The 27,786-nt window shown below is 42.8% G+C and overlaps 2 protein-coding genes across 12 annotated transcripts in view; one reads left to right on the top strand and one right to left on the bottom strand.

The window, feature by feature from the left end:
- Positions 1-144: 144 nt before the first annotated feature.
- On the bottom strand, positions 145-14,669 carry EAF1 (ELL associated factor 1). The gene is made up of 6 exons (XM_025882489.2): positions 14,300-14,669; positions 12,298-12,392; positions 10,299-10,435; positions 8,260-8,450; positions 6,308-6,541; positions 145-3,537 (listed from the first exon to the last, which is right to left on the bottom strand). Exons 1-6 carry the CDS (start codon positions 14,667-14,669, stop codon positions 3,491-3,493), a joined length of 1,074 nt encoding a protein of 357 aa, XP_025738274.1. The 3' UTR covers positions 145-3,490.
- The window catches only part of METTL6 (methyltransferase 6, tRNA N3-cytidine), a 36,599-nt gene continuing 22,654 nt past the window's right edge, over positions 13,842-27,786 (top strand). For 7 of the 11 annotated variants that reach the window (XR_012380617.1, XR_012380619.1, XR_012380625.1 and 4 more), the window contains exons 1-5: positions 14,536-14,792; positions 15,718-16,091; positions 16,800-16,931; positions 20,406-20,576; positions 26,708-26,849. Coding sequence is in view for 4 of the 11 variants with exons in the window: in XM_025882525.2 (XP_025738310.1) it covers positions 15,867-16,091; positions 16,800-16,931; positions 20,406-20,576; positions 26,708-26,849 (670 nt within the window). In the remaining 7 variants the exon portion in view is untranslated. The other 4 variants (XM_025882525.2, XM_025882500.2, XM_025882521.2 and 1 more) reach the window with 4 other exon arrangements.

Here is a 27,786-nt window from a genome sequence, read left to right as displayed (position 1 = left end):
AGGTGTTTATCCTAATGATCATAAACACCAAATTAAAAAGGAATCCATTTAGATGAAGTAGGCTTAAGTATAAAGGATTCTTAATAGAATCCTACATTTTTCATTGATTCCTAGTAAGAAAATAAAATCCACCAAGACATGGAGTGTATTGCTGACCTTTTTTTTTTTTACTTAAATATAGTGATCTTTAAGAGAATAAACCAAAAAAAACTTTACACAGCAAATATTTTACATAAATGTAAACATGCACATCTACTTCATAATTATGCAAAATAAACTTTTAGGCATAAGATTTTAAAAATAATTAAAGAGTAAGACAATGAATCCAAGACAGATAGGACAGAAGCAACAAAAACACATCTCATAATGCTTCAGTTGGTCTTGTCTTCCAACCTACTGGTTAAGGCCTGAGCTTCAGAAATCCTACCTTCCTTGCCAAATGGAAACATCCAGTTTGGCTGTACCTAATATACATCCACATAACAGACTATTATCTTTCAAAATAATGTAATAAATACATCTCTCACACACACACATACACACCCCCCCATACATACACCCTACTTAACCAGCCTCTCAAAAAAGATAGCAAGGATTTTGGAATTTTCAAGTTTCCCCACCACTGAAGCACACACATATTAATACCACACACAGGAAAAAAAATGATTCTGCTATAGAAATAAAGTAGTTAATGAGTGGCATCATCACAAATCTCTAGTTTGTATTAAGTTTCCCCAAAATCACATCTTTACTGTGGCTTGCCATGGCTCCTTGGGTACCTCGGATTTAAGTCTTTATACCTTGCCTAATGACCCACAGTATGGTAGACGTTATACAGGACAAAGAAAAGGCAATTTTAACAATTCAGTTAGAGATTTCAAAACCATGAAAATCAGCATGGATCATTTCCAGCTGTCTCCAAATGCTTGGAATGTTTTTTCCATGTCTACTCTCTGTACTCCACTGGCTGGTTTTCTCTGCCTCCTCCCCACCAGGCTATAAGCATCTGAATGTCTATTCCTGTGAACACCCCAGGGAATAGAGATGAGAATGACAGTCCCTGCTTTTAAGGAGTTCACACCAACCCGAGCTCAAGCAAGAGGAAGGTCACACCAACCCGAGCTCAAGCAAGAGGAAGGTCAGTGCGTCCACACAGCACTCTAGTGGGCTGAAACGAGCAGAGGAAGAGGCCACGAGGATGGCGTCTCCAGAGCGTCAGGACTGGGGCGTGGGGGGCGGGGGGTGGATTGAGAAGGCACAGAGGCACAAAGAACAAGTCCAATGAGGCTGGCACGAGGTTACACATGAGACGTAGTCTGTGAGGCCAAATTCTTGATTTCCAAAAAGAAGATTCCTTGTTCTGGTGGGTAAAGCTGGAGGGCCGGGGGAGGGAACCACCAAGGGCTTTGTGCAGAGAACAAACTGGAAACGGGCTAGAGGAGAACGGTGCAGTGTCCGGTAGGACGGGTGACAGAGGAAAGGGTCTGAAGCCCAGAGAGCTCGACTCGCCAAACCCAGTGCCACACGCAAGCATTTCCTATAGAGCCAGACATCCTGACCCAACATGCCAAAACCCACAGCTCTTGTCTGTATAAATCAAGACTTTGGGAGAACAAAAAAAAGAGAGAGAGAGGGCTTTAAGTAGATATTTTTAGTTCAAGTTCCTGGAACCTGCCCCAGCTTGAGCAAGTTAAGAGTTGTGAAACAAGTCCCACATCCAATAACAAGTCAAGTCTCCCAATCGTGACTTTCACCTTCCCTGAGCTGTCATTACCAAGGAATTATAAAACAATTATCAGTTCATTATAAATTCCTACCTGCCATTAAACGCACTGAATCCTCACGATGGGCTGAGCACCCAGCACAGAGTACTGGTGTATTAGCCTGTTACCTGTACTAGGTGGGGTGGTGTGAGTTCGCCACGGGATGACGGCGCTGGGCCCCCATCTCCAGCTCACCGGAGCCCCTGTGCGCATCAAACAGGTGGCTCTGTAAGGTGCGACTCTCACCAAAGCCCCCACCGTGAATCATCTCATTCCTTTCCAGGTCCAGACTGCTTCCATCCACTAAGCGGGGGATGCAGAGGCCATCTTTGAGTGGAGGAACCCAAGGAAGGAAACTCAATTTTAATGTTTGTGATACCCACTGAACCAAAGTAAATGGAAATTTCTCAGGACCTTCAAACTGTATTCATTCAAATTACAGAAATGGGCTACTCCATACTAATCATGGGATGATTTATCACACATTCCCTAAATATGGAACATTTACTAGTGACCACTTTTCTGTAACAGATTCATTTGGAAACTGCACACTGCAAAAAGGCAATCTTGTGACTTTCTTCTAGTTGTATATCAAAAGTACAAACTGGTCTGGGAGTCAGGCACGAACAGTGGTAGAAAAGCAGGAACAGAAATGCCTTCTCCAAGAATGTGCTCATTTCCTATTGCAGAACTGCATCCTATCTAGATTCTGGGTTTTTGAAAACCCGCTGCTGGTTCTCTTGTTCGGAAAGGTTCCTTCACTACACCTCTCTTCCACTCCTACCCCCCTACTAAAATGCACTGAATGAAGAACGCTTAGCACGGATCTACAGAACTAAGAGCCCCCATGTGACTGCATCTCACGCGTCAGCACGGTGGCTGCTGGTCTGACCTGCTCATCCAGCCTCAGGTATTTAGCGACTTTTTGGATCAGAATTTGAGTCAGAAGTACCCAACACTTTTGTCTTTTGCAATCCAATAAAAGCTCCGATGTACAACTATCAGTGTCATGTATAAGAATCTCCAGTTCCAATAAATGAGATTCAAGGGAGAGAGCAGCAGGGAAAGCCTGGACTGGGGGCAGGAGACCGGCCATCAGCCAGCCGGAGGCTTCTCTTTCCTTATTTGTAAATGAGGGGGTTGAACTAGCAGAGCTCCAGGGTCCTGCCTGGCGGACGCTCTAGGACTCCTCTAAGTCGGTTCCTACACAGGCTTATCAGGTTGGGTCTGACAAAACTTCCTTACCACTTTGTCTCAAAAGCTGTAAAGTGGTTTTAACATACTTTTATGCTGCAGTGTGAGGTTTCCCTCTCTCTCCTACCCCTCCAAGACCAGGTTTCATTTCACTGGTGCAGACCACTTGGCCAAACTGGTGGCTGCTGAGGTTTAAAACGGAATCACTGGCCCCCTAAAGATAATGGCCTTTGAGTAACCTAGACCAGGGCACATTGGTCTGTTGTCTATGAACAGTGTTAACCAAATAGAAATATAATTCTGTTAGTTCTTCCATAGTTCTACTTTGCAACATGAGATTGTTCAAAAATTACACGAGAAAATCACCCATCACCACTAAGTTAAAGACTTGAATGTCTGAGACCTCCATAGCCTCAAACTCCTACACAGTCACTGATCCACAGCGTGTCCCTCTCAGCACGGGGCTCCGTGCGAGCGCAGCCTGGTCCAGCAGCACATCTGTGCATGAGAAGCTGATTTCGAAAGATCCAACTCTAGTCATCACTGTCACTGCCAGACTCACTCAACTGCAAGTCATTTCCTATAAAAAGAAAACAGAATCACACCAAAAGTGCACAACTTCAAAAGGACTTCCCCACAATTCTTTGTTTGACTGCCTTGGTTATCACACTATAGTAAAACCAAGCCAATTCCACTTAATTAGGGAGGAAAATCAATTTGGCTCAGTGACAAAGCTGATGCAGTCAACATTTTTAAAGAAATGCTACTCTTGGTAGCTGCAAAGCACAGCAATGCTGCTCACTGGGATAGAACAGGCGAGGAGCAGGCCAGACAACTTTTAAATGTCTTAATAAATAGCAAAAAAACATTTATAAATAACTGATTCACCATCTAGAATTGTCCACATTAGATTGCTTTATAAAAGCTAAAATAACACGGAGTTAGGCTTCCTGTTAAGGAAGCCGAATACTGTTTATACCAGGAACATGCTCATCCAGGATCCCCTCTGGGACATCCCTGTCCAGGAGATTCATGTTACTTTAAACCTCAACTCAACTAGTGAACTTTTGTAAAGCCTCCGATTTTTGTTTAGTGTGCTGAATTTAGGAGTGAAGAACAGAAGTACTCAACATTTCAGTCTCAGATGATAATAAAAATAACAGGACCCCAGCTGATACCATAAAAGTGAACTACAACATGACCAATTGCTAATCCCTGGGCCAGCTCTTCTCAAAGTTTGTTCTGAGGACCCTGGGTTCCCTGGGACTCCTTCAGGAGGGTACTTCCTTTTCTACTCCACACCTGTGCGATGCCAGATTTTCTTCATCTACATCAACCTGAACAACTTACGGCAATAGACTGAATGCAGAAGTGGGTGTAGAATCCAGCTTTCTACTAAGCTAGACATTAAAGGGAATTCTAAAATTGTAAAAATATGTTACTCTTCTTATTAAATATTTTCTGATTGGAAAATGTGTTCTTCATAAAAATGTTACTTTTGTTAACATGTGATGGTTATTATTGTTACTTTAAATGAATTACTGAATATATTTTAAATATTTCTCAGTTTTAATTTCTAATATGATAAACATTGATAGATCTAAGCCACATACACAAAAGCTCTTTGGAGTCCTCAATAATTTTTAGAGTTAAGAGCTCTGAGACCCAAGAATGTGATAACTAATGTTCTAAACTTAAGGAAGTTTACACGGGCATGGCAACCACTGGTCACTCCCAATCAGCTAAGCTGAGCATGATCTCTTACACAATAACATGCTGTGCATTTAACAGGTCAGTGTAAATGGAGGTGAAAATCTAGTTTTGAAATCGCTTATATGATTGATTTGATTCAGGTTCAAACTGATCCACTTATTTATTTTTTAGAAGAGAAAATATAATCTAGGTTACTGTTCAGGAAAACGATCTTATAATGACTATATATTTTTATATCAGGGTTAGCAAATTTGCACTATTTACTGTGATTTTAGGGTTTATATGTTGGTTCCCGTTGACAATCCTGGTTTAAATAACTCTAGTGCTTTACTGTCTATGAGATATGCAGTTAAGGTCTTGCTATTTGAAGAGCTGCAGAACAGGATGACTTGGAGCCATAAAGAGCTAAAAGGATTTTAAGGCACTGGTAGGCAGGTAACACCCACGGTGCCTTTTTTTTGCTCTTTCTTTCTAAAAGGAAAGAATAATTTAGCATTAACTGGACAAAATAAGGAACGGACTTAAAGCCACAGTAGCTGTCTGGTACTTTTCCACTGTGAACACCAGACTCCCAATGTGAAGCTTACTCTCCCTAGCCACCTGAGAAGAACACCACCAGAGCACACCCTGATACCCAGAACATAGGCCCACAGTGCGGGGTAGCCCACAGGGTCCTTAACCGGTATCCTAACGGTGCTGAACTCACTCAAGGAAAAGAGCAGGGCCTTGAGTAGTGTTTCTCCAGTGGGGGTGGTTCTGTCCCCCAGAGGACATCTGGCAATGTCTTAAGATATTCTGGGTTGATACAACTGGGGCAGAAGAGAGGAAGAAGGGCACCTAGTGGGGAGAGGCCAGGAATGCTCTTAGCCATCCTACAATACACGACTGCCCCCCGCCCCACAAATATTTACCTGGCCCACAATGTCTCTAGTGCTGACGTTGAGAATTACCTTTGCCTGGTCCACAGTAGTAGGGTTAACTAAGCTGGCATCCCCACTATTGCCTCCTCAAAGGCAGTCATGCCCGCTGAGAGCATTCGTTAGGATTCTGGACAGAGAGGGGCAGAGGGAAGCAGCACTCTCCCCACATCCGATACAAAGGAATTTGTCTTTGCTCTTGTTTTCTTCTGCTTTACTTTAGTATCAACTGCACTGAGAGCCACCCAGACACTGCAATGCCACTTTCTCTCCCTCTGGCCAAAGGCTAGTTGGTTTCCAAATATATCCTAATGGCTGGGGTTCCCAAGTCTGCGGGCTGTGGGTCACCACAATCTGGAGACCTGGGTTCTTGGGACCTGTAAAAAGACCCTGAGGCAGGGGGCAGGATGGTGGCAGGCAGCACCCCTAAAGCCTGGTAAATGCAAAAAACAAAGAGCCAAGCTGTTCATGTTTCAGCATTTTTCAGAATTCACAAAACCTAATTTGTGCCACTGGGGGGAAAAAAGAGAAAGAACAGACTCTTTGGTTTTGTACTTCCCTTTTTTTTACTGTTTGGCAACTTATTCCTTTCTGCTCCAAATTTTCTTGGTCAGGATCCTTTCTTACGCCTTAAGTATCTTCTGGTGTGAGGTAAGCAGAAGCCTGATCTCTGGCCTGACACGCCACCCCGCCTGAGCCAGAAAGGGAGAGCAAACTTACTGAGCGTGTTCATGAGCTGGTTGCTTCCCTGGGGCCGGCCAGTTCCATTGGCAGCGGCTGGCCTGCTGCTGTAGGGCTGCTGGTGTGCAGGCTGCGGGGGGGATGCCGGGCCGTTGTCCTCAGCGCCGCTGCTGGAGCTGTCCTCGTCGCTCCCTGACGAGCTCTCCGACTCTGAGGAACTGCTCCCGCTGCTGCTGCTCATCTGCTCAATAATGTCAACTTCGGCTCGCAGCTCTGGGATAAAATGACATGACAGGGGTGAGCACAGCAGCCCCTCTCAGGGCCACACACTGAAACTGCTGTAAACAGTGAAGTGGCAGGACCAACAGCAATGAGGAATAACTTAAACTCCTGCTTCTTAACTCCTTAAAAACGTACAAACAAAATGACTAAAACCAAAACCAACAAAATCAAACTCTGTCTTCAGAGAGACAATGAAAACATTAACTTCACCCCAAATAACCAAAAGGAAAACAGTTTCAGATAATGGCTGTTCTGTGTAAGAAGTGAATCGAGTCTATCTGCCTTATCTGCTTAAAAAAAAAAAAAAGGAAAGGAAAAGAAAAGAAAAGAAAAAAAAGATTGTGAATTATGGGAGTAAACACCAAATAAGAGAAATAGTATGCTAAGGGGTTGAAAAATATTTGATTAGACACTGGAAGATCTGGATGCTTGTTTTGGATCTACCTCTACCCAGCAGTGAGACCCAGGTGGGAGTCAATGAATTTTCCAAGACACGGCAAAAATGAAAGGCCAGAGCAGGCGGCCTCTGAGTCCTTTTCAGCTTTCCTGTCCCACAGAGAAACTGAGGCAGGCAGGGGGAACCAAGGTAACTGAAGGAAAACGGGGAAATGACATTCTTCCTCGGCCCTCTTTCTATAGCTCACCGGCAGCCACCCCTGTCAGGTACTACATTTTCTACAGATGAACAGCAGGGAAGGAAAAACATGTTTTCCTAACCTTTCCAAGTCACTGAGTACATTAAGGATACATCAGAGGATACATTAAGATGCCAGATTTTCCTGTCCAAACATACCACGCGGTTTTAAACAAGTATGGTTCCTTTAAGCATAACTGGCAATAACTAACCACTCATGGTCCAGTTCCTGTTCAACTAAAGTGAAAACTTTAATAAACAGCATTCGAATATCCATGAGGAAAACAAAAACAGGAGGCTTAACAAATGTGCACTGTGCAGAGAATGATTCTGTTTACTAAAAGAGCACACTTCTATAAGGTAGAAAAGGCAAATTTCCCAAGGACAACTCTTTATCTTTCCCTATCTACCACTGTTACAGATTTACTTTTGTTTCATAGAACTTTAGAAATCTGAAATACGACACTTACCCTCATAACTTTCTAAGAGTCTGGACAACTAAAACCACCCCCTCACTGTACGGGGAGAAAGTCAAGGTGATCCTGGCCTCGGGTCTATATTGGAGAAAGCCTGATCAGACCTCTAGGTCTTTCTAGGCCGTGTCCATTTCCAGGTCCCCATGGCACTTTCGTGTTCACACGCTTTGTGTTAGTACAAAGCATTGGTCCTGGATATGGTCCTGGATATATTGGTCCCGGTATTTTAGATGTTCTTCTGACCTAGATACTATACTAACATTGACACATCTGGTTTTCACCCCAACACCTTGGAATTCTCTTTTCCCAAAGCCTTAGAAGAGTGTCGTATAGACCTTTGGATGGCAGTCATGCTTGTTTAATATCCGGGGCCTCTAAGCAGAAAGCTGCAAAGATGGCCACCACTCCAGTCACTGTTCCTGGGCCCCCCTGTCCAATGAGGCACATGGCAACAGCCCCCACCCGCATCACCTCTGGAATGGTGAACTCTGCAGAAATGTTTTTCAACGGCAGAAAATGCCTGTGCCGTCATGTGATCGCCACAAAAACACCAACATCCCACTCCAAGCTGCTATCGTGTTCCAGAAAATGCTGCCTACCTCTTTTGATGTCATCCAGCTGGGGTTCAGGTGAGGGGTTATCTTTCAAGGGAGAAGTTTTGGGTCCAACTGGAGGCTTTGTTGGAGCTCGGAATGGCATAGGTGGTGGAGGAGGTGGTGGCTGTGATGGCTGTGGGGGACGAGTGGGTTGCTGTTCCATTCGAGCTTGGATTTTACTGCTCCCCTCGGCTCTGAAATGAGATGTGGACATTAAGCTGGAGAGGCAAAAAGAATTCTCACATCTGTTCAGGGGACCAAGTACCCACAGGTCTCTGCACAACCCTGTGCTCTTTAAAGACTACTTCAAAATACTGATGTTTGTAATTTTATCACATGAGCTACTCACTCAACACCCGCCTATTGCATTCCAGTACTTCACTCTGCACCAGAGATACAGAGATGAACGAAACAGACTTGCTGTGCTCATGGAGCTCACGTTTTAGAGCAGGCAGGTAAAACCAGTATGCAGGACACAATGCGATTATGAGAACCCTTTTTACTAGGAGACCACAGAGTTATTTATTTGACCTGTGTACAATATAAAGTTATAGTCACAAGTGTATGAGTTACTAAGTAAAACCAGCTCTTGAAATACTGGCTAGTTTGCAGATTTTTGCACGCTCTATTACTGCTTGCTCATCTTGTCATGAGCCAGCTCTTGCGGGCAGACAAGCAAAGCATTCCACCCCAAACTGAGAACATTCTATTCATTAACAATTCCTTTTATAAATGGACTAGCCCAGCAAACTTTGGGCTTTTCAACTTTGTTGTGCACACAAATCACCTGAGGAGCTCATTAAAATGCAGATTCTGACTTAGCACGTCCTGAAATTCTGCACTTTAAAAAAGCATCCAAAGGGCACCTGGGTGGCTCAGGGTCCTGGGGTGGAGCAGGGCCAGCGGGGAGTCTGCTTCTCTCTCCCTCTGCTCATCCCCCTGCTTGTGCTCTCTCTTGCTAATAAAGAAAAGCTTTAAAAAATAAAATTAAATTAAAAAATAAAAAAGCATCCAAGTGATAAAATGCTGCTAGTCCAAAGATGACAGTGAATGGTGAGAGACACGCCCACAACCATCAGCTGTTGGGGTAACGGTGGCACTGGTTCACTGGTTCGGGGAGGTAATTAACACAAATATCTCCCAGGCGGGAGAGGAGCAGGAACTTGGAAGCGCACCCCCAGGGTAGGGCTCAGCTGTGGTGCTGGCCTCCAGTGAAGTCACAAGCTCACTAGTAATCAGTCTCTTCAACTGTGCGCTTTTTTTTAAAGGATAACAATAGCACCTTTCTAAAAGTTATGTGTCAAGTTAGGTAGGATAATGCATGAAAGCATTTGGCACAGTGTTCAGCACATGATAACCCAATAAACGGTAGCTATGGAATGAGTACAGAAAAATGGCTTGAGAAAGCATAAACAGAAAAACATTAATCAGTCTGTAACACTCTAAGAGTTCATGACTATACTAAAATAATTGCTGTATCACAATGTGAAAAACAGAACCACTGGGTTGCTTCTATTTATGGAATAAATTTTGACTTTAAAATCTAATTGGCCTCATATTAGACATGTAATACCTGCTGAATTAAGTATTAAAAGAGCTCACTATTTAAAAAAAAATAGGCAAAACTTTATTTTGGTAGTCTAAATACCTCAAATGCATCTTGTGAAAAATTAATGTTTTCAATCTAATAAAGAATATATATCACTCAATGATTCTTTCATAATTACAAGCCTATGAGTTTAAGTCTTATTCCGTTAGGTGGTATTATATCAGCAATCATGGGATTAATAAAATGGATTTAATTGTAAAGTACATCCTCTTCCCCAGTGGCTTCCATGTTTCAGGTCTTAAAAGCATCATTTCTTTTTATTGCCTTTGAGGAAGCGGTATTTTACTGACTTGTCAAGAAGACAGAGGTAGAGCTGTTGAGATTACCGATAGGACACTGAGTACCCAGACGCTCACCTCCTCATAAAATAAACAGATAGATAATGCAAAGATATAGAAACCCTGTATCAATCTGCACCTGCTTATTCACATACCTTGTTTTCTTGACCTGAATGCTGCTACTGAGTTTCTCCAGCACATATTCACCAGTGTCGTGATTAATGATAAGTACACAGTCTTTCTGATAAGGTCGTTTGTTCCCCTTGAACACAGTCATTGGTGGTGTAGATCCCTAAATTCCACAAGAGTAGAAGACAATCAAACTAGACACACCAGTTATAAATATCAAAATGAACTTACAAATAACTATCTCATCAAATCTTTTATCAGAGCTACTCAAATAGAACAGAATAAACAGATTTCTATTTTAATTCCTCTGGCTTCCTAAGCAAAAAGAAAGGGGAAATAATATAGCAAGAATCTGTAACTGTGCTACTGCTTCTCAGTAATAGAGAAAGGTAACACAAATTTGCAAAATTACTGTACCTTTTTGAGTCCTTAGAAATAATGGCAAGGTGTGAACTGATAAAAATAATTAGCCATTACTCAGTATTATACTGAGTAGAACTTTCACTATGAAAGTAAAACCAGTAAGTGATCGCGGTATTTCCTTGTAATTTCAGAGTCCAGGGCTTCCCCTCAGGCCCAGCAACCAATACAGCATTCTCTAAGGGCAGCTCATTATTCTGCTTGGCTCAGAGTAAGTACATCAATGCCACTTCATCTGCCTAAGCCCTTCAACTGCTACCCTGCTGCTCTGAGACCAAAGCATAAAATCTTTAAACCAGACACCTGGCCCTTCTGCCTCACCCTGTACCTCTCAGCCCTCGGCTCTGCGGAATCCAGAGCAGAAGGTGGCTGGCCTCTCAGATTCTCAAGCTCTTTCTTGCAGGGCTTTACCAAGGCTTCTTTCTGCCTGCAACATCCTGTCCCTTCTTGTTCAATTACTCAACCTTCAAATCTGCTCAAAGGTCACTTCCTTAGAGAAGCCTTCCCTGATTTTCTAAAATGCTGTTTTTTATATTTATTTAATTCCAGACCATAAGCTCCCCAAGGGCAAGAAATATGCTCGTGTTGCTTAAGATTGTATTCTCAGTGCTTAGTAATGGGCCAGCACACAGTAGGTGCTCAATTAATATTTGACATAAATAAATAAATAAAAATTAGTATTGGCAAGTGTAGGATTTAATCCCTTGTATAGAATCAAAAACTGCTTTGTTCTTTGACTCCCTGTTCATAGGGTAAAAACTTAAAGAGTTGGAAGGGAACTTAGAAACCATTTATCTAACCCCTTCATTTTACATTTGGCAAATGAAGATCCAAAGGGAGATGATGTAACCTGCCAAAGGCAACAAGTAATGAAATAGCAGTTGGAGCTGGCAGACAAGTAATTGTTCCTCAACGTGAAGCTTCTTGTCCAGAACCTTTTCATTCTATCACTGGTTACCAAGACCTTATTATGTTCCAGCACAGGACTGTGACATGCAATGACACATGTTCATTAAGAGCGCTTTGTTTGATCCTTTAAGCTTTCTGATTACAGTGTTGCCTTGGGCAAAGCTTCAAAAATATCTCTCTGCAAGGGATCTCAATTTAGCTTTTAACTGGGTTCCTCATCTCTAAATTAGCTGACTGCTCTGATCCTCTGGTTCTTGCTTGAAACTTTCAGCCTACACTTCACCTTTTGCCAGATGGATAAAATATGTCAATCCTGCTCCTGCCTGCCTTAACTCATGCCTTGCCTGTGCCACACTCCTAAACAGCTGTTGCTATAAATCAACACTTCATCTAGGGCTTTGCTCTTTGGAAAAAAAAAAAAAAGCTATGCAGATCTAAAAGAGAGGCTAGGTATCCAGATAAGAACATTGTCTACTTTGTAGCAAACGGGAGAAAAGGGAGCTTGGGGAAAATGGCCAAGAATCATTTTTACTCAAGCACCTGGGAAGCATGAATTCCAACCTACCCCACCCCCAAAATTCCTTTTTCCCTTACGCTGGAACTTTAGAAATCTAGAGGTTTTTAAATAGTAGGAAATTCAAATGGCAATAAATAGAATATGAGGATTCACTGCGATTCCACAGTGCATAAACTTACAGGGATATGTGGCAGTGTAATTGTGACTTCATCTCCTTTGCCAACCTGAAGCTCTCCTTCACAAGAAGTATCTATAGATGCTGGCTTAAAGTCATCTAAAGGGAAAAGCAAAAGAGCATTTATCCACCATGTTACTTATACTAAGCCTCCTGGGCATTCTTATTTAAAAATTTAAATTTTTTTGTTACTCCAGATAAATGGAAAATACAAATTTAGAATTAAAAAAAAAAAACTATTTCATTGTGGAAAACCCTGCATATACAAAAACGAAGAGAACAGTACAATGAGCCCCTGTGTACTATCACCCAACCTCAATAATTACCAACTCAGGGACAATCTTGTTTTATCTATACCTTCCACATACTTTTCCTCCCATCCCCACTGGATTATTTTGAAGAATAAAAAAGCTAGAACTCATATACCATTTCATTAAGCAAAGATGCTCCCTTCTCCCAAGTGACAGATGAAAATTAAAGCCTTGTTATCCGTAAGGTGTTTTATCAGGGTTCTTGTGGACCGGATCAAAAGCAACAGAGCATATTAAGAAGATTCTGTGATTGTTAAACCCTATATGAAACATGAAGGGCCATGGTACCACATCAGCTGATTTCATTTTGCACAGAAACTCAAAATTAGGATTTGCCACACTCAAGTTCCAGAGCTTTAACAAAAATACTCTTGTGAAAGTACAGAGCAGATGGTTGAACTGTACCTCCATAGGTTAATCCTGCCCATTATCTCTCAACTGCTGCTGAAGTACAACATGAACAGCCATCTTACTCCATTCTGACATACGCTGGCCTCAAACTGCAGGTCAGGTGCATATGTGAAGCGTCCCAAATTCCACACTGCCCTTCACACTATGAAACCATCAACTTAGGAAACTACTCAGGAAATGATGCTCTTATCACATTCCCAATATCCTCCCCCTGAAAGAGCCAATCTGCTCTCAGTAGGAGACATAGTAATGGTATGGCAAGTGACAACAGAAAGATGGAACTTCATTATCTAACACGCCCTCTTCCAATGTGTTGAGTCACATTTATTAGCTCCTTCGACAAAAACAAGTCTCAACCAGCATTAGTACTACCAAGACGGGAAACCAGGAGCTTGTGAATCACACAGGGATGTTCAGTCAGCCCATTCTGAACAGCCAAAACTTTACCCAGGACATAGAGTGGACGTGCCCTCCCTCAACAGAGTCTGTAATCACGTAGAAAAGGAAGGTCCAGCATAATGACTATTTGGCCATTATGCCTCCTCTCCTCTGCTTCCAAACATAGCTCAAGCTTTAACTTATTCCAGGCTCACGAATTCTAATTTTATTCTTCACGCACATGAGACTTGGGACTGAGTTAAAGTCTGGGTTGTACAGGTGACCTCAAAAGACAGCAGAGTCAAACGAGGCACGGAAAGCCGGAGGGGGAAGACTGATGGAACGCACAGAGGATGAGGATTCTTTGGCTGCCGAGGGGATGCAGCGCAAACTCAGGGTGACCACAACAAAGACGAACGAGGAAAGAAGGCTAAGGAAGACAGAGGAGAAGAGGAGGGAGTCGATGAGACTCCTGAGCAAACGGGAAGAGTCCTTCAAACGTGGAGGACCCTGTAGGGTCGTCAGAAAGGGGGATGGATTAGACGGAGAACTGGAGTCTGACGTGGGGTCACAGCCTTTCGGTACTAAAGAGGGGTTAAGTTTCGCATGAGGAAAGGCTGGGTGGGCGGACGAAAAAGAAAGGGGCCAAGAGCCTTCGGAAGAAGTATGTGGGATCACAAGACAGAAGAATAGTTGGGAGTGGCGAAAGGTTTGGTTTGGGAGTGAGCTGGAAGGTGGGGGGGGGGGGGGGGGGGAGGGGCCCCGGGGGGCCTCTGGGGGAAGAGGGAAGGGAGCTGACGTAGGCAGGGGTTCCTGGGCTTTGGAGGGCCGCGGGAAGAGGAAGGAGTCGGGCTGGCAAGAGGAGGGCGCAGCGGCCGAAGGGAACAGAGGGAAGCTCTGGCTTACAGCGAATGGTGTGGAAAGAGGCCCGTGGCCGCTTCTCGAAGCTCTCCCCGAGCCGCAAGCAATGCTCCTCGCGGTCCAGCAGCGGGTTCGCGGTCCCGTTCATGGCCCCGCACGAGCCTCGCGCCCGGACCAGCACTCTCCTGGCGCGGCCGCGGCCCCGGCTTCCCGCGCCAGCGTCCGGGGGAACGACGCTCCCTGGACAGCGCTCCGGAGCGCACCGCGAGCCCAGCCGGCGGCCACCCGGGGCCGGAAGCAGATCCTCTTCTCCGCGGCGGGGTTGGGGAAGACTGCGCGGAAGCAGGGCCTCGGGACTTCCGGCGTCGGGGAGGGACCTCTCAGTTCGTGGCGGAAATGGCGGGGGCGGTGCCATGGCAAAGGATTCCGCCGGGAGAGGTCCTCGAGGCGAGTGTGTCCCCGCGCGGCGGCTCTCCGACTCGGCTTTCGAGGCCGGGGCCGGGCTGAGGGTTGAGTGCGTCCGGCCCTACCCGTCCAGGTGGATGTAAGAACTGATGACGGTGAGCCCCAGCGCGGCGAACTAGATGAACAGGGGCCCGAGAGCCAGTATGGCCGGCTCTCCGCAGACCCTGGCGGCCGGGGCGCCTAGTTTCTCCCGAGCGCCCTGAGCGCGACGGATCCTGCCCTGCGCGTCATTAGCCTCTTCTCCTTCACGCGTTAATGGAGAAGCAAGAGCCTCAGCCCCTGGAATGAGACGCCCCTTCTGGTTCGTGAGGAAGCTTCTTGCGAGTGCGATCAGAGACTCGGGCCGCAGGGCTTAGCTCCTAATCTCTCCCCCCTCAAAGTGAGTCTCTGATCCTTGGGAAACGATGACTCCACTTGACCACCCATCGCCAGTTCAAGGAGTTCTCGTGATTGTCATAAGTCGCCCCTTTCACAGGCCCTGAAAATTGATGTGTTTTCTCAGTCAGTTCTTGGGCGTGTCCTTTTTCTGAACTAAACCGATATAATAGTTGACTTGTTCTGGTTTGAACTAGAGTTTGGTGCGTGAGAGTGCTGGCCACTGAATGTAAGCAAGCCTTCTGAAGGTAGGGACTATGTCTTGGTCTTTGTGACCGACCTCTTGTGTAGTGGGCCGGGTTTTGTGTAGAGTCAGCGTCTAGTAAATGGTGAATTGAACTGTTTGGTGAAAGAACTGTTCTAGAACCACTAACCTAGCGTCTTAAAAACTGTTCTAGGGCGCCTGGGTGGCTCAGTTGGTTAAGCGACTGCCTTCGGCTTGCGTCACGATCCTGGAGTTCCAGGATGGAGTCCCATGTCTGGCTTCAGGGAGCCTGCTTCTCCCTGTGACCACTTCCCGCCCCCACCCCCACTCTATCAAATAAATAAATAAAATCTGAAAGAAAAAAAAAACAACTGTTCTAGAACCACTAACCAGAATCTCCTCTTTTTTCCTGCAAAAGCGTCCAGTGCTGCCTGAGGCTTGAACCCAGCCTGAGAAACCACACCTGAAAAACCCTGCCTCTGTCTGCAGTATCAGCTTGGATTCCTCAGGTTATTCAGGGATGGATTATCTTCAGCAGTGTTAAATATATTACCATCAATTTAGGAGATGGCTTCTTTGCAAAGGAAAGGGCTGCAGGCAAGGATTCTCAGCTCTGAAGAAGAGGAGAAACTGAAAAGAGATCAAGCTTTGGTGTCTGATTTTAAGCAGCAAAAACTGGAAAAAGAGGCTCAGAAGAACTGGGACCTTTTTTACAAAAGAAATAGTACTAACTTCTTCAAAGATAGACACTGGACCACCAGAGAGTTTGAAGAGCTCAGATCATGTAGAGAGGTAAACTAATACTGCACCTTATTTGAGTTGTTTTTCATTTCAAATGTGAAGAGGAGTGTTTATTGCATTGCTGTGGGGAATGTGAGGTAGAAAATTTACGAAGCCTGTCAAAATGCTTTGTTCCTTAGACATACACTGGTTGTAGGCAGTTTGCTAGTTCCTGGGTTATATAATCCATAGGAAAGAGAGCTTTAGTAGACTTTTTTTTTTTATTTCTCAAAGCCAGTCTGAAAGTCGTAAATATTAATTTCATACTGGGTGACTTCAGTGACAGATGCAGCTTCATAATAAAGATGATTAACACTTTACCATGGCCCTTTTCTAGAACTTTACATGTGTTCTGTAACTTAAAGCCTTATAACACTGTTGAGGTAGGCATCATGATTATCCCCACTTGCTGGTAGACGTGAGGCACAAAGCTGTCTAAGTGATTTGTCCAGTGATAGAACATGGATGAAGGGAGAGATTTGAGTGCAAGCAGTTTAGTCCCAGAGCCTGTTCTGTTAGCTGTTCGGCGGTATTTTCACCATACCAAACTACCCAATGTTGGACAAATGAGGTGTCAATGTTAGCTTTAGGTTATCAGTTCACTTGTTTATTGTCGGCTTCCTGGGGGCAGAGACCTTGTCTCTCTCGTGTTCTAAGACGTAGTTTGTTTCTCTGTGATGCAGATGTAGCATACTGTGATTTTGGGTTCTCTTTCCTCAGTTTGAAGATCAAAAATTGACTATACTTGAAGCTGGCTGCGGTGTCGGGAACTGTTTATTCCCACTGTTAGAAGATCTGAATATCTTTGCCTACGCCTGTGATTTTTCTCCAAGAGCAGTTGAATATGTCAAGGTTGGTGCTCCATCCATGTTTTCTGTTGTGTTGCTATTTTCTTAGATTTCTCGGACCTGCGCTCTCTACCCATTTGCCTAATTCCTGTCCTCTCTTTGAAGCTAACCAGCTGTGATCACCATGAATGTGTTTTTCCTGTTTACATACAAATATAGTACCCACCAAAACATAGCTTTATTCAGAAAAGTAGAAAGAATTATCAAAATGACACCTAGATACTTACACCCAGATTTACTGATTGCCAGCATTTCACCACATTTGCTTTTATAGACTTACTTCTCTGCTGAACTACTTTAAAGATTTTACTTATTTATTTATTTATTTAGAGAGAGAGCACACGCCCACACCAGTGGGGGAGGGACAGAGGGAGAGAGAGCTTAAGCAGACTCAGTGCTGAGTGCAGAGCACTACGAGGGGCTTGATCTCAGTGACCCTGGATCATGATCTGAGCTGAAATCAAGAGTTGGACACCTAACTGACTGAGCCACCGAGGTGCTCTTGCTTAACTATTTTAAAGTATAGATGTCACGACACTTTTCTCCTAAATATGTCTTCCTACATATTCAAAAAAATAAGGATTTTTGCTGTATGAGTGCAATACACTTATTATTATATCTAACAAAAGTAACTGTAATCCCCTAATGTCATTAGTACCCACTACAGATTCAGATTTACTCAAATAGTCCCAGGTGTCAAGGACTACATCTTGTAGCTTTGATGAGCGTTTCAGAAGCATTCTTCATTTTTGTTACTGTGTTTCCGGTTTTCAGTATGTGTAGTTGATTCTTTTTGTAGTTTCTGTTTCTCTGCTGAAATTACCTATCTGATGTTGAGTTTTGTCTTTTTCATTAGAGTCTTTAACGTATTAATCAGTTATTTTAAATGCCCAAACTTTTAATTCCTATATCTATGTCATATTTGAGTCTGGTTCTGATGATTACTTTGTCTCTTCAGACTGTTTTTTTTGCCTTTTGGTATGCCTTGTAGTTTTTTGCTGAAAGCCAGATATGTTATATAGGGCGGTGGATACTGAGGTAATAAGGATTTGTAATAATCTAGACAGGAGTTGAGCAGTGTTTGAAATCTGTTGCTATAGTTACCTGTGAGGTTTGTTTTTATGGACACCAGAGACTTCAGACTCCTCTGGTGACTTGGTTCATGTCTCCCCTTTTGACTTTGTGTCTTCTCTTTGTACCGTCGCTCTTGCAGCTTTCCCACCTGCAGTCCACTGTGGTTATTAGCACTGGACACTTGCTGGTAAGGTGTGGGAGAAGGGATTGTTATCTAATGCTCTGATTCTCAGTTTCTGGACTGTATAGTGGGCCCGTGTCTCAGGAGTGTGGTCTTCACAGTATGTCTGCTGCTCCAGGACTAGAGCTTTTCTCTCCCTTCCCTCCCTCAGGAGGTATGTACCGGTGTCCTCCTTTCTGGTGTTGGTGGCCATTCTCTCTTCAGATTAAGACTAGGTTTGGGGCACCTGGCTGGCTCAGTCAGAAGAGCATACAGCTCCTGATCCTGGGGTTGTGAGTTTGAGCCCCACATTGGGTGTAGAGAGTACTAAAAAAAAAAAAAATTAAAACTAGGTCTGAGCAGAGTAGTTTCTTTCCTCCAGTGGCAGTGGTATTCCACCAGTACCCTAAGTCTATAGGCCTGATGACCTTTCCCCTGCATTTTAAATCTTTTCTTCCTTAAAGGAGATGAGAAAGGCCAGCACCAAGGTGAAGCACCATCCTCTCTGTGAGAGTCCCATGATGTTCCTAGAGGAAACATCCACAAAAGGATGGGAATACCCCTATTAATTCAGCCCCCAGGGGCTTCACACTATAACATCTGTACTCAGTCTCTAGCAATTTGTCAAATTTCTAGTTTTGTCTTTCCAGCCTGGAGGCTTCTGCCTCAGGTAAGCAAATGCCTAGGTCCTGTCTCTCCTGGAAGGCACTTGTCCGTCTCCATATTTTGGAGTAGCTGGTGGTTTTTTGGCCTCTGTTCTTTGATAGGTTCACAAAAAAATCATTACTTTGCTCTCTGTCCACCGTTTTTGTTACTAGGATGGGAGCTACATTTTTATACCTCTATACATCTTTGAACTGAAACCAGAAGACCTCTGATTCATCTGGGTAACCAATCATCCTTTAACACAAGTATAGAACTAGTTGTTCAAACACAATAAATTGAGTAAGAAATTCATTTTTCTTCCCTGACAATTGTCACCTTTATTATCTATGTTTTTTGCTATATTTGTCACCTGTCGTTTGTCATATGCAATACTAAATTTCTCTATATAGAGGGGGTCTGTTTTGGGGACTCTGTTCTGTCTCAGTGATTTATTTGTCCCCATTCTCAAACCTCATTGTTTTATTTATTTATTTATTTTTAAGATTATTTATTTGACAGAGAGAGAGACACAGTGAGAGAGGGAACACAAGCAGGGGGAGTGGGAGAGGGAAAAGCAGGCTTCCCGCTGAGCAGGGAGCCCCATTCGGGGCTTGATCCCAGGACCCTGGGACCATGACCTGAGCCAAAGGCAGACGCTTAATGGCTGAGCCACCAGGCGCCCCAAATCTCATTGTTTTAGTACTACATTTTGTAATATGTTTTGATGTCAGTAGTGTACCTCCTCCTTCATTGTTCTTCAATTTAAAAATTGACTTGGCTCTTCCTAAAGATTTTTGCTCCCAGGTGAATTAAAATTTGCCTTGTCAAGTTTTTAGAAATCCATTGGTATTCTGTTGAGATCACACTGGATTTAGAAGTGGAATTATAGGTGGAATTGACATCATTTCAATATTGAATCTTCCCATCCAGTACCTTTGTATCTGTGTTTGAGTCCTTATTTACACTACAGAAAAGATTAATATTTTTTATGGTGCTCTTATAATGATTTATACTTTATGATCTCTTTCTTTATGATACTCTTACATATTACGTTTTCTTGTAATGCTCTTAAACCCACCATCCACCATGTACAGGAACACTTGTGGCAGAAAAAAAAAGAAAAGAAAAGTTAGCTTGTTGCCTCAAGGGAAAATATGCCCCAAAGAACTATGGGAGCATCTGCATGAGTGGATTTGGAAGGACCTCTCAGAGGATTTAGACTTGTAGTGGGTGACTCAGAGGAGGATTAAGGAAGCCCAGGTCAGTTTTGAATTATCATTCCTTTAGAAATACGTACTTCTAGAATGCTCAGCTTTGAATATGTGATAGCTTGTGTTCTCTTCTCAAAGATGATTTGTTAAAATGAAATCTTGCTCCTCATAGCAATATTGAATACTACATGCTTTAGTGTACAGATGCTTCATTACTCAGTTTTACTCAATAATAAAGTGATCTTTGATATTTGTGCAGCAGTGCACAAGTGGAAGTAGGATCTCCTTTTATTTTTTTCCATTGGATCTCTTTTTGATGCTGTATTTTTCTATGTGTGTCAACATGGATGTTGCATTAAAATTCTTTTTTTCCCCCCCCCTTCTTTAGCAAAATCCTTTATATGACACAGAAAGATGCAAGGTGTTCCAGTGTGATCTCACCAAAGATGACCTTCTGGAACATGTGCCCCCAGAGTCTGTGGATGTTGTCATGTTGGTGTTTGTACTCTCTGCCGTTCACCCTGATAAGATGCACCTTGTCTTACAAAATATTTACCAGGTTAGTGATTTGGAGCCGAGAGGTTGGACATCCTGATCTTTTTGCTTAGCTCCCCTCTGAGGGTCATGTTTAGATTCGCAGAGTCTCCTCATTCCCACTAGGTATAGGCCCTATAGTCAGTGTATGGAAAGGGGTTCTCCTACATCAAACATTCACCCTAAATTCTGATCTGTCTGGTAGCCATCACTGCTCTTCAGACCTTGGCCTGCCTTGGAGCAAGGATGATTTTGCAATTATCTGGGCTCTATGCATGGAATAACATGCAGATAGTCCCTGCTGTAAAGTGAGGGGAGGGTATGGTTCGGTGGTCAAGAAGCACCTGGCGTCAGAGTGCCTAGAGACAAGACCTGGCTTCCCTGCTTAAACAAGTTCCTTTACCTCCCTGAGCCTCAGTTTCATTACCTTTAGAATATTGAGATACTAGATTGCATGAAATATATGAAATATGTATAAAGTGCTTAGCATAATGCCTAGAACATGGTAAGGGCTTTTTAAAAGTCAGCCATTGTTGTTACTATTATCATTATTAGAATGGGGACAACCCAAACTGGCCATCAGGAGGCTGCTGTAGCACTCAGGAAGTAAAGCGACACTCTGAAGTCATGTGACTCAAGACAAATCACCTCACCTTCTTCCTTGGGCTTTAGTTTCCTTGGCTGTAAAATGGGGGTGTCTCTCGGAGTTGCAGGTGAGATCATGAATGAAGCTGCTTTGTAAACTACAGTAGAATTTCTCTTACATCTATGGCAACAGTGTTGATTCATTTAAAGATCAACTAAAGAAATCGTAAAAAAAAAAAGGTACATTCTTACCTTAAACATTTTATTATAACTTAAAATATATTAATATTCATTTGTTACTCTTTTGATATAGAGCCACAGCCTTTTCTTTGAGTAGGGGGCTGTTTATCATCTTTCTTATATAAACCACACATATAGTAGAGTTTTGGTTTCTTGAAAGCAGAGTGAAGGGTGCCTGAGTGGCTCAGTTGGTTAAGTGTCTGCCTTTGCCTCAGGTTGTGATCCCTGGGTCCTGGGATTGAGCCCCAAGTTGGGCTCCCAGCTCAGCAGAGAGTCTGCTTCTCCCCCTGCCCCTCCCCCTGCTTATGCTCTCTCTCTCTCTCTCTCTCTCTCTCTCAAATAAATAAATAAATAAATAAATAAAAATCTTAAAAATGGAGCAAAGACTTAAAAACAATTGGAAGGTAATGTGAGGGCAGATTCTTTTATATTTTTACGCAGACTTCTCCTTGCTTCTCCCACACCTAATTAGATACAGTTTGTTCAGTGCTTCTTTATCAAGTCTTTCCAAAAGTATTGAATGTACTTTTCATAGGAAACAAAATGCTCGTTTTTTGCATATTGCACTGTTTATGTACTCGTATATAATTCTAAATCTCAGTACAACTGGCATAAGCAAGTTTGGGAACCAACACAGGTGACCCATGGTAAGCACGCAGCTCACCTGGGGGCCACTAAAGCACAAGGGCACACAGCCTAGAAAGCCTGTAAGCCTCACCTGCTTCGTGAGTCGGGGGCTTCAGTCAGTCTGCTTTGTAAAGGGAGAAAAGAGCAGTCGGCAGGTTGAAAAAGTAGATGCTTTAAATGTTTTTTAAGAAATTCAGATATTGCTACGTTGGTTTCAGCTCTCTGTGAGGTTTTGTAAGGTTTTTTTCGCCTTACTTCCCCTTTCCCTGCCCATGGTATCTGAGCAGATGAGAACCCAGCATGTCCCCACAAATGGGCACAGAACTGAAGCTGGGTGAAGAGGGAGGAGAGGGCATCAGGGAAGAAAAGGTAGGATCACCTGATTTGAAGGTCCAAGTGAGGGCAAAGGATGATTAAAGATGGGCAACTAGAGAGAGAGCTGGAAAGATGGTTTTGGGGTTGGCCAGGGTGGCTTGTATAACATTGAGAGACTGGAGAGGTTATACTTTTTGCTCTTGACAAGACGTGAGGACAGTACCATGGGAGTGAGTGGTCTAGGAGGGAGGAGGACAAGATCTAGGAAGAGAGAAGCTCAAGTCATTAAGAGGCCAGCATATTTGGAAGGACAATCTGCGTGTATTGAAATTGCTCATCAGAACTAAGAATGGAGTAGTATTGAGGACAGGAGAATAAACCAGAGGATACAGTCAATCATGAAACAGGGATACGACCCTGAAACTCGTAGATGACAGTAACATTAAGGGATAGCAGATGGTATAATCTGATGACAAGAGATTCAGGGCCAGGGGGTTTAGGGAGGAGAGAGAGTACACAAGAAAGTAGCAGTGAGAAGCATGGAGGACACCAACGTCATGTCCAAGTCCAGTGGTACAAGGGTGAGTAGAGAAAACACAGCCCTGACTTGAGAGGTTTCGGGGAAAATAGTGTCCTCAGGGGACAGTCTGTTAGCACAAGAATCTGAAGGAACATTCAAAAGAGGTGGATAACAGTGATTTCACTGATGAAGGGTTTCAGGGATTGGGGAGAAGTAGGAGACAGGGACAGAATAAGGAGTATCTAGAACTTCACGGGAGTGAGAGTGCCTACTGTCATTACTTCTCTTCAGCATTACACTGGAGGTCCTAATCAGCTCAAAAAGACAAGAAAAAAAAAAGACGGAAAAAATAAGGATTAGAGACAAAACTCATTATTTACATATAATGTAATTGTCTAATTAGAAAATATTAAAAGACTAAAAAAGTATAAGATGAATGTAATGTCACTGAGCTAGACACCTAAAAAAGAGTAACATGCGTTGTGTAATTTTGCTTTTCCATTTAATATTACGTTTCATTTATTTTTTTGTTTGATTGTTTCAGGGGTTTTTGGTAGGGTGTTTTGTTTTGTTTTGTTTTGTTTTGTCCCTGAGGAAATTGACAAGCTGATTCTAAGTTCACAGGAAAGAGCAAAGGGTCAGAACACTCCTGAAGAAGAATGACATGGGAGAAATGTATACCCTACCAGACATAAGGACTTACTGCTGCAGTGATTAAGGCAGAATGCTATTCTGTGGGACAGACAAATTGAATGTGATAGCTTAAAAATCTATCCATGCATAAATGGAAATCTGCTATATGATGGAGGTGACAATGACAATCACTGGGAAAAGGAGGACTGTTGAGTGAGTGCTGCTAGGACCAGAGTGTTCATGCAGAAGAGAGTGGAATTATCCTCCTCACATCCTCTACAAAAATCATTCTCACAGGGCGCCTGGGTGGCTCAGTCGTTAAGCGTCTGCCTTCGGCTCAGGTCATGGTCCCAGGGTCCTGGGATCAAGCCCCGCATCGGGCTCCTTGCTCAGCGGGAAGCCTGCTTCTCCCTCTACCACTCCCCTGCTTGTGTTCCCTCTCTCGCTGTCTCTCTGTCAAAGAAATAAATAAAATCTTTAAAAAACAAACAAACAAACAAACAAAAAACCAAAAATCATTCTCAGGTGAATTAAAGAATTAAATGGAAACGATAAAAGTTTAAGCCTTTCAGAAGAAAATACAGGAAAGAATCTTTATCACCTCCGAGTGGGGAAAATTTTCCCAAGACACAAAGCATTCTAAGCATAAACATGATTGTAATAAAAGTAGGAGTTTCTATTCTTCAAAAGACAATATAATACAAAGGAATTTAAAAACCACTTGGGGAAAGTAATTTGAAGTCTATAGACCTGAATATGTGAGGAATTCCTGTGTAAGAAAGACAAGCAAATTGATAGAAGAATGGCAGACTTCAGTAGTTGTTTTACTGAAGAGAACACACATAGGAAAAGATAACCCAGCAAGTGTAAAATAAAACCCCAGTAAGACACCGTTAGATTACCAAAATTAGGAAGTCTGACAAAGCCAAGTATTGATGAGGATATGCCTGTTCTTGATTTAAATGGAAACATACACTATACTATCTGTATTTTAATAGTAATGAAATGTTATATGTATTGTTTTAATTGAGTTGAGCTGTCTCAGTCCACACTTGGCCCCCAGCCCCTGTTCTAACCTTTCTTGAGTAACAGATTCCATTTTAGCAATCCTTTCTATTTTTACCCCCTAATAGAAATCTTTCTGCTGATCTGGAATGAGTTCACAGCAGTAGTGGATTGCCGGCTCTCTGCCTCATACATAGTGACTGGCTCGTTGATTTGAAATCATGTGCTTCATCAGGAAATTACCAGAAGGAGGAGGGATCTCTCAGCCTCTGACAATAATAAGACACCCTTTGGGCAGCTCGAAGCCTTGTGTGAACAACCACAGTAATAAACTCTTGTAAGGTAGATGTAATTACTGTAGAATGTTAACAGCAGAGAATTTTTTAAACTACGTAAGTTTAAACTGAAAGACAACCTTAAAGTTGAATTCCCTCATTTTTGGAGTAGAATAATCAAGTAAAAATAGACAAAATTTGTCATCAGACGACCTGGCTATTTGTCTACCAATGCCACCAAACTTGCCTTGAAACCTCAGGCAAGTCACTTTTAGTCTGAGCCTTCCTTGCTGTAAAATGGGTATAATAGACCTATCCTACCCTACTACTCAGAGTTGTTTGGAGAATGAAAGAAAATAACGGTGGGAGATGCCTGGTTAGCTCTACAGTGCCAGGATCAAAGGAGGCATTAGTATCAAACTTACTATTTTACAGACGAGAAAACAGGGGTGAAATTACTTGTTCAAGGTCATTCAACTAGTTATGGAAGAACTGGGATATGAATCAAGATTTCCAAATTCCTGAGTGAGTGTTCTTTCTGCTGTCCCATGTAGCCCTTCCTTCTATAATAAGGAGTAAGTCTTTTTCATATAAATTAAATTTTTCAGAATTTTCTTGGCAATTATTCACATTTTTTAAAACTTAGCATTTCAGACTAAGCTAAGGTAGGATGTATTCATCCAGGAGGCTCTTTACGGACTATATTTAAAATGCATGCTTGTATTGATAGAATTTACTAAATGAGAAAATCTGCGGCACACTTGGAAGTATTAGGGACGATCTTTCATACTCTATTCAGAAGAGGAAGTATGTCAAACTGCATCAGAAATCTATTGTAATAGTATATGTCATGTCTTAAAAATCTTACTGATGTTGATGAATCAGAATAAGATTCTGTAAAGTCCACTCTTACTTGGTAGTGTTAATGCAGTTTGAAAGAATTCTCACATAAAAAGTAAATGTCACAGTGTGTGCCACTTACTTTTTATTCTGAAAAGCATATGCTGTTTGCTTTGTAAGATAGAGCCGTTTATACCCACACCCTGCTGATGCCACCTCCCTGTTTTTGAGACCCTAACCTGTGACACCTATCTCCGAAAGGCTTTAGTGAGGGACTCCCAGTTGGGCCTGCCGCTAATGCCCTTCCCTACACCACTGCACTGGCCTGAGGATCTTCTACCAAGAAGCACAGCACAAGGGAAGAATACTCAGTTACCACCACCCCCCAGCCTCTCTTTCTTGTCAGTAATGTGAATAGAATTAGAATAACACCTCCCCCTTCCCCCACCCTCATCCAGGTTCAGGGCGAACAGATGTCTCTGATTCTACAATATGCTGCCCTTTGACCCAAATATGAGTCTTGACACCCCCACTTAGTGGCCAGTGTATGAATTGTGGACAAATCACTTACATAGTTCCCTTATCTCACATGAGGCTAATCATCACTCCTTCCTCCCTCCTGTCTGAGAAACTGCAGCGTGCTCTCAGCTGTTACTAGCATGGTGGGCAAGCTGTGCAGAACTGTAGCACAGTGAACCCTGCGCTGAGACTCAGAATGAGGAGAGCCAGCCAGAATCAGTAAGAAGACAAAATGATGTATTTTTTTAAAGAGACAGTTTACCAGGTCATATACTAGGAGATGGCTAATAAAATGTTGGGAGAACATGCTTTAAAGAAGATAAGACTGTTTCATTTAGTGTCAGTAGCATTTTAATTGTATGACACTGGACCTTGTAAGTGCTCGAGAAATATCCCTCCAATGTATGGGGTCCTGTAGGTGTTGCTATACCTTTGATCAGGAGGCCCTTTTTCCCTCAAACTATGGGTGGTTCAGTCTGGTTCTTTTCATACTTCTCACTAATGTAAGTTATTTTGATCCCTAAATCAATCAGATTTTATTTTGAGTAAGTTTTATTTGAGCCGTCAATATAAGTGCCACCTGCTTTTGTTTCATAGGTATTGAAACCAGGCAAAAGTGTCTTGTTTCGTGACTATGGGCTGTATGATCATGCCATGCTTAGGTTTAAAGCTGGCAGCAAACTTGGAGAAAATTTTTACGCTAGACAAGATGGAACCAGATCATATTTTTTTACTGATGGTAAGGTTAATGAAATTTGCTTTTATTTCTGTTTACTTGCTTGCATTATCACTGTGGTACTGGTTGGGGGTGGGGGCAGCAACACAGAGGGCACATGCACAAGGTCCTGGCTGGAACCATCTCTGGGGCACACCACTCACCCAGCACCTGGGATGACAGGGACATAGCTCTGACCATGCTGAGCTCACAGGCCTCCTCTGGTGACAATGTCTTGTCAGCGAGCCTGGGTTAATGGACAGGCTCTGCATGCCACATGTATACCCTGCCAGGAACCGTGCTGGAAAAGGGGGAGGGCAAAGCAGGATTGTCACTTCAGTCACAAAACAGGTAGAGCAGGGGCAAGCTGGCTGGTTCAGTTGGAAGAGCATGCAACTCTTGATCTCAGGGTCATGAGTTCAAGCCCCATGTTGCATGTAGAGATTACTTAAAAAAAGTAAGTAAACACACACACACACACGTAGGACTACATATTGCCTGGAGATTACCTTCCCAGGTCACACAGGCAAGAAACCTTTGTAAAGGTGTTAAGTACACAAATTTGCTATAAAAGGGTCTTTCAAAAGTCATTTTGATAAAAACATCCAAACACTGATCATTATTTTGGTCTTACACCAAAATAATTTTAAGCCTACCTAGTAATTTGGACCATAAAATAATTATCTTCTTAAACTATTTTCACAGACATTTCCATGTCTTGAAATATTCTTTTGGGTTTAGAATGAAATAAAAAATGAGTGATTAGCATTAAAACTGCAAAGTCATAGAAATGTCAGGTGAAAAGTAAAAATTTAATGTTTCTGATTGATGAAATCTGAGTCAACCAATTGTAAATAATTGAGAAGATGCAGTGATGTCTGCAGAGTGCTTCGGAGCACATTTCTGCAGAGTAATGCTCTTACTAATAAGAGTATTTTCGCCGCATAGCCATTCTATTTGT

The sequence above is a fragment of the Callorhinus ursinus genome, unplaced genomic scaffold (assembly GCF_003265705.2).
Source record: "Callorhinus ursinus isolate GAN/ISIS: 27379988/994484 unplaced genomic scaffold, GSC_fseal_2.0 scaffold1, whole genome shotgun sequence".
In the NCBI taxonomy this organism is placed as follows: Eukaryota; Metazoa; Chordata; class Mammalia; order Carnivora; family Otariidae; genus Callorhinus; species Callorhinus ursinus.
This window is presented reverse-complemented; position numbering and strand designations above follow the sequence as displayed.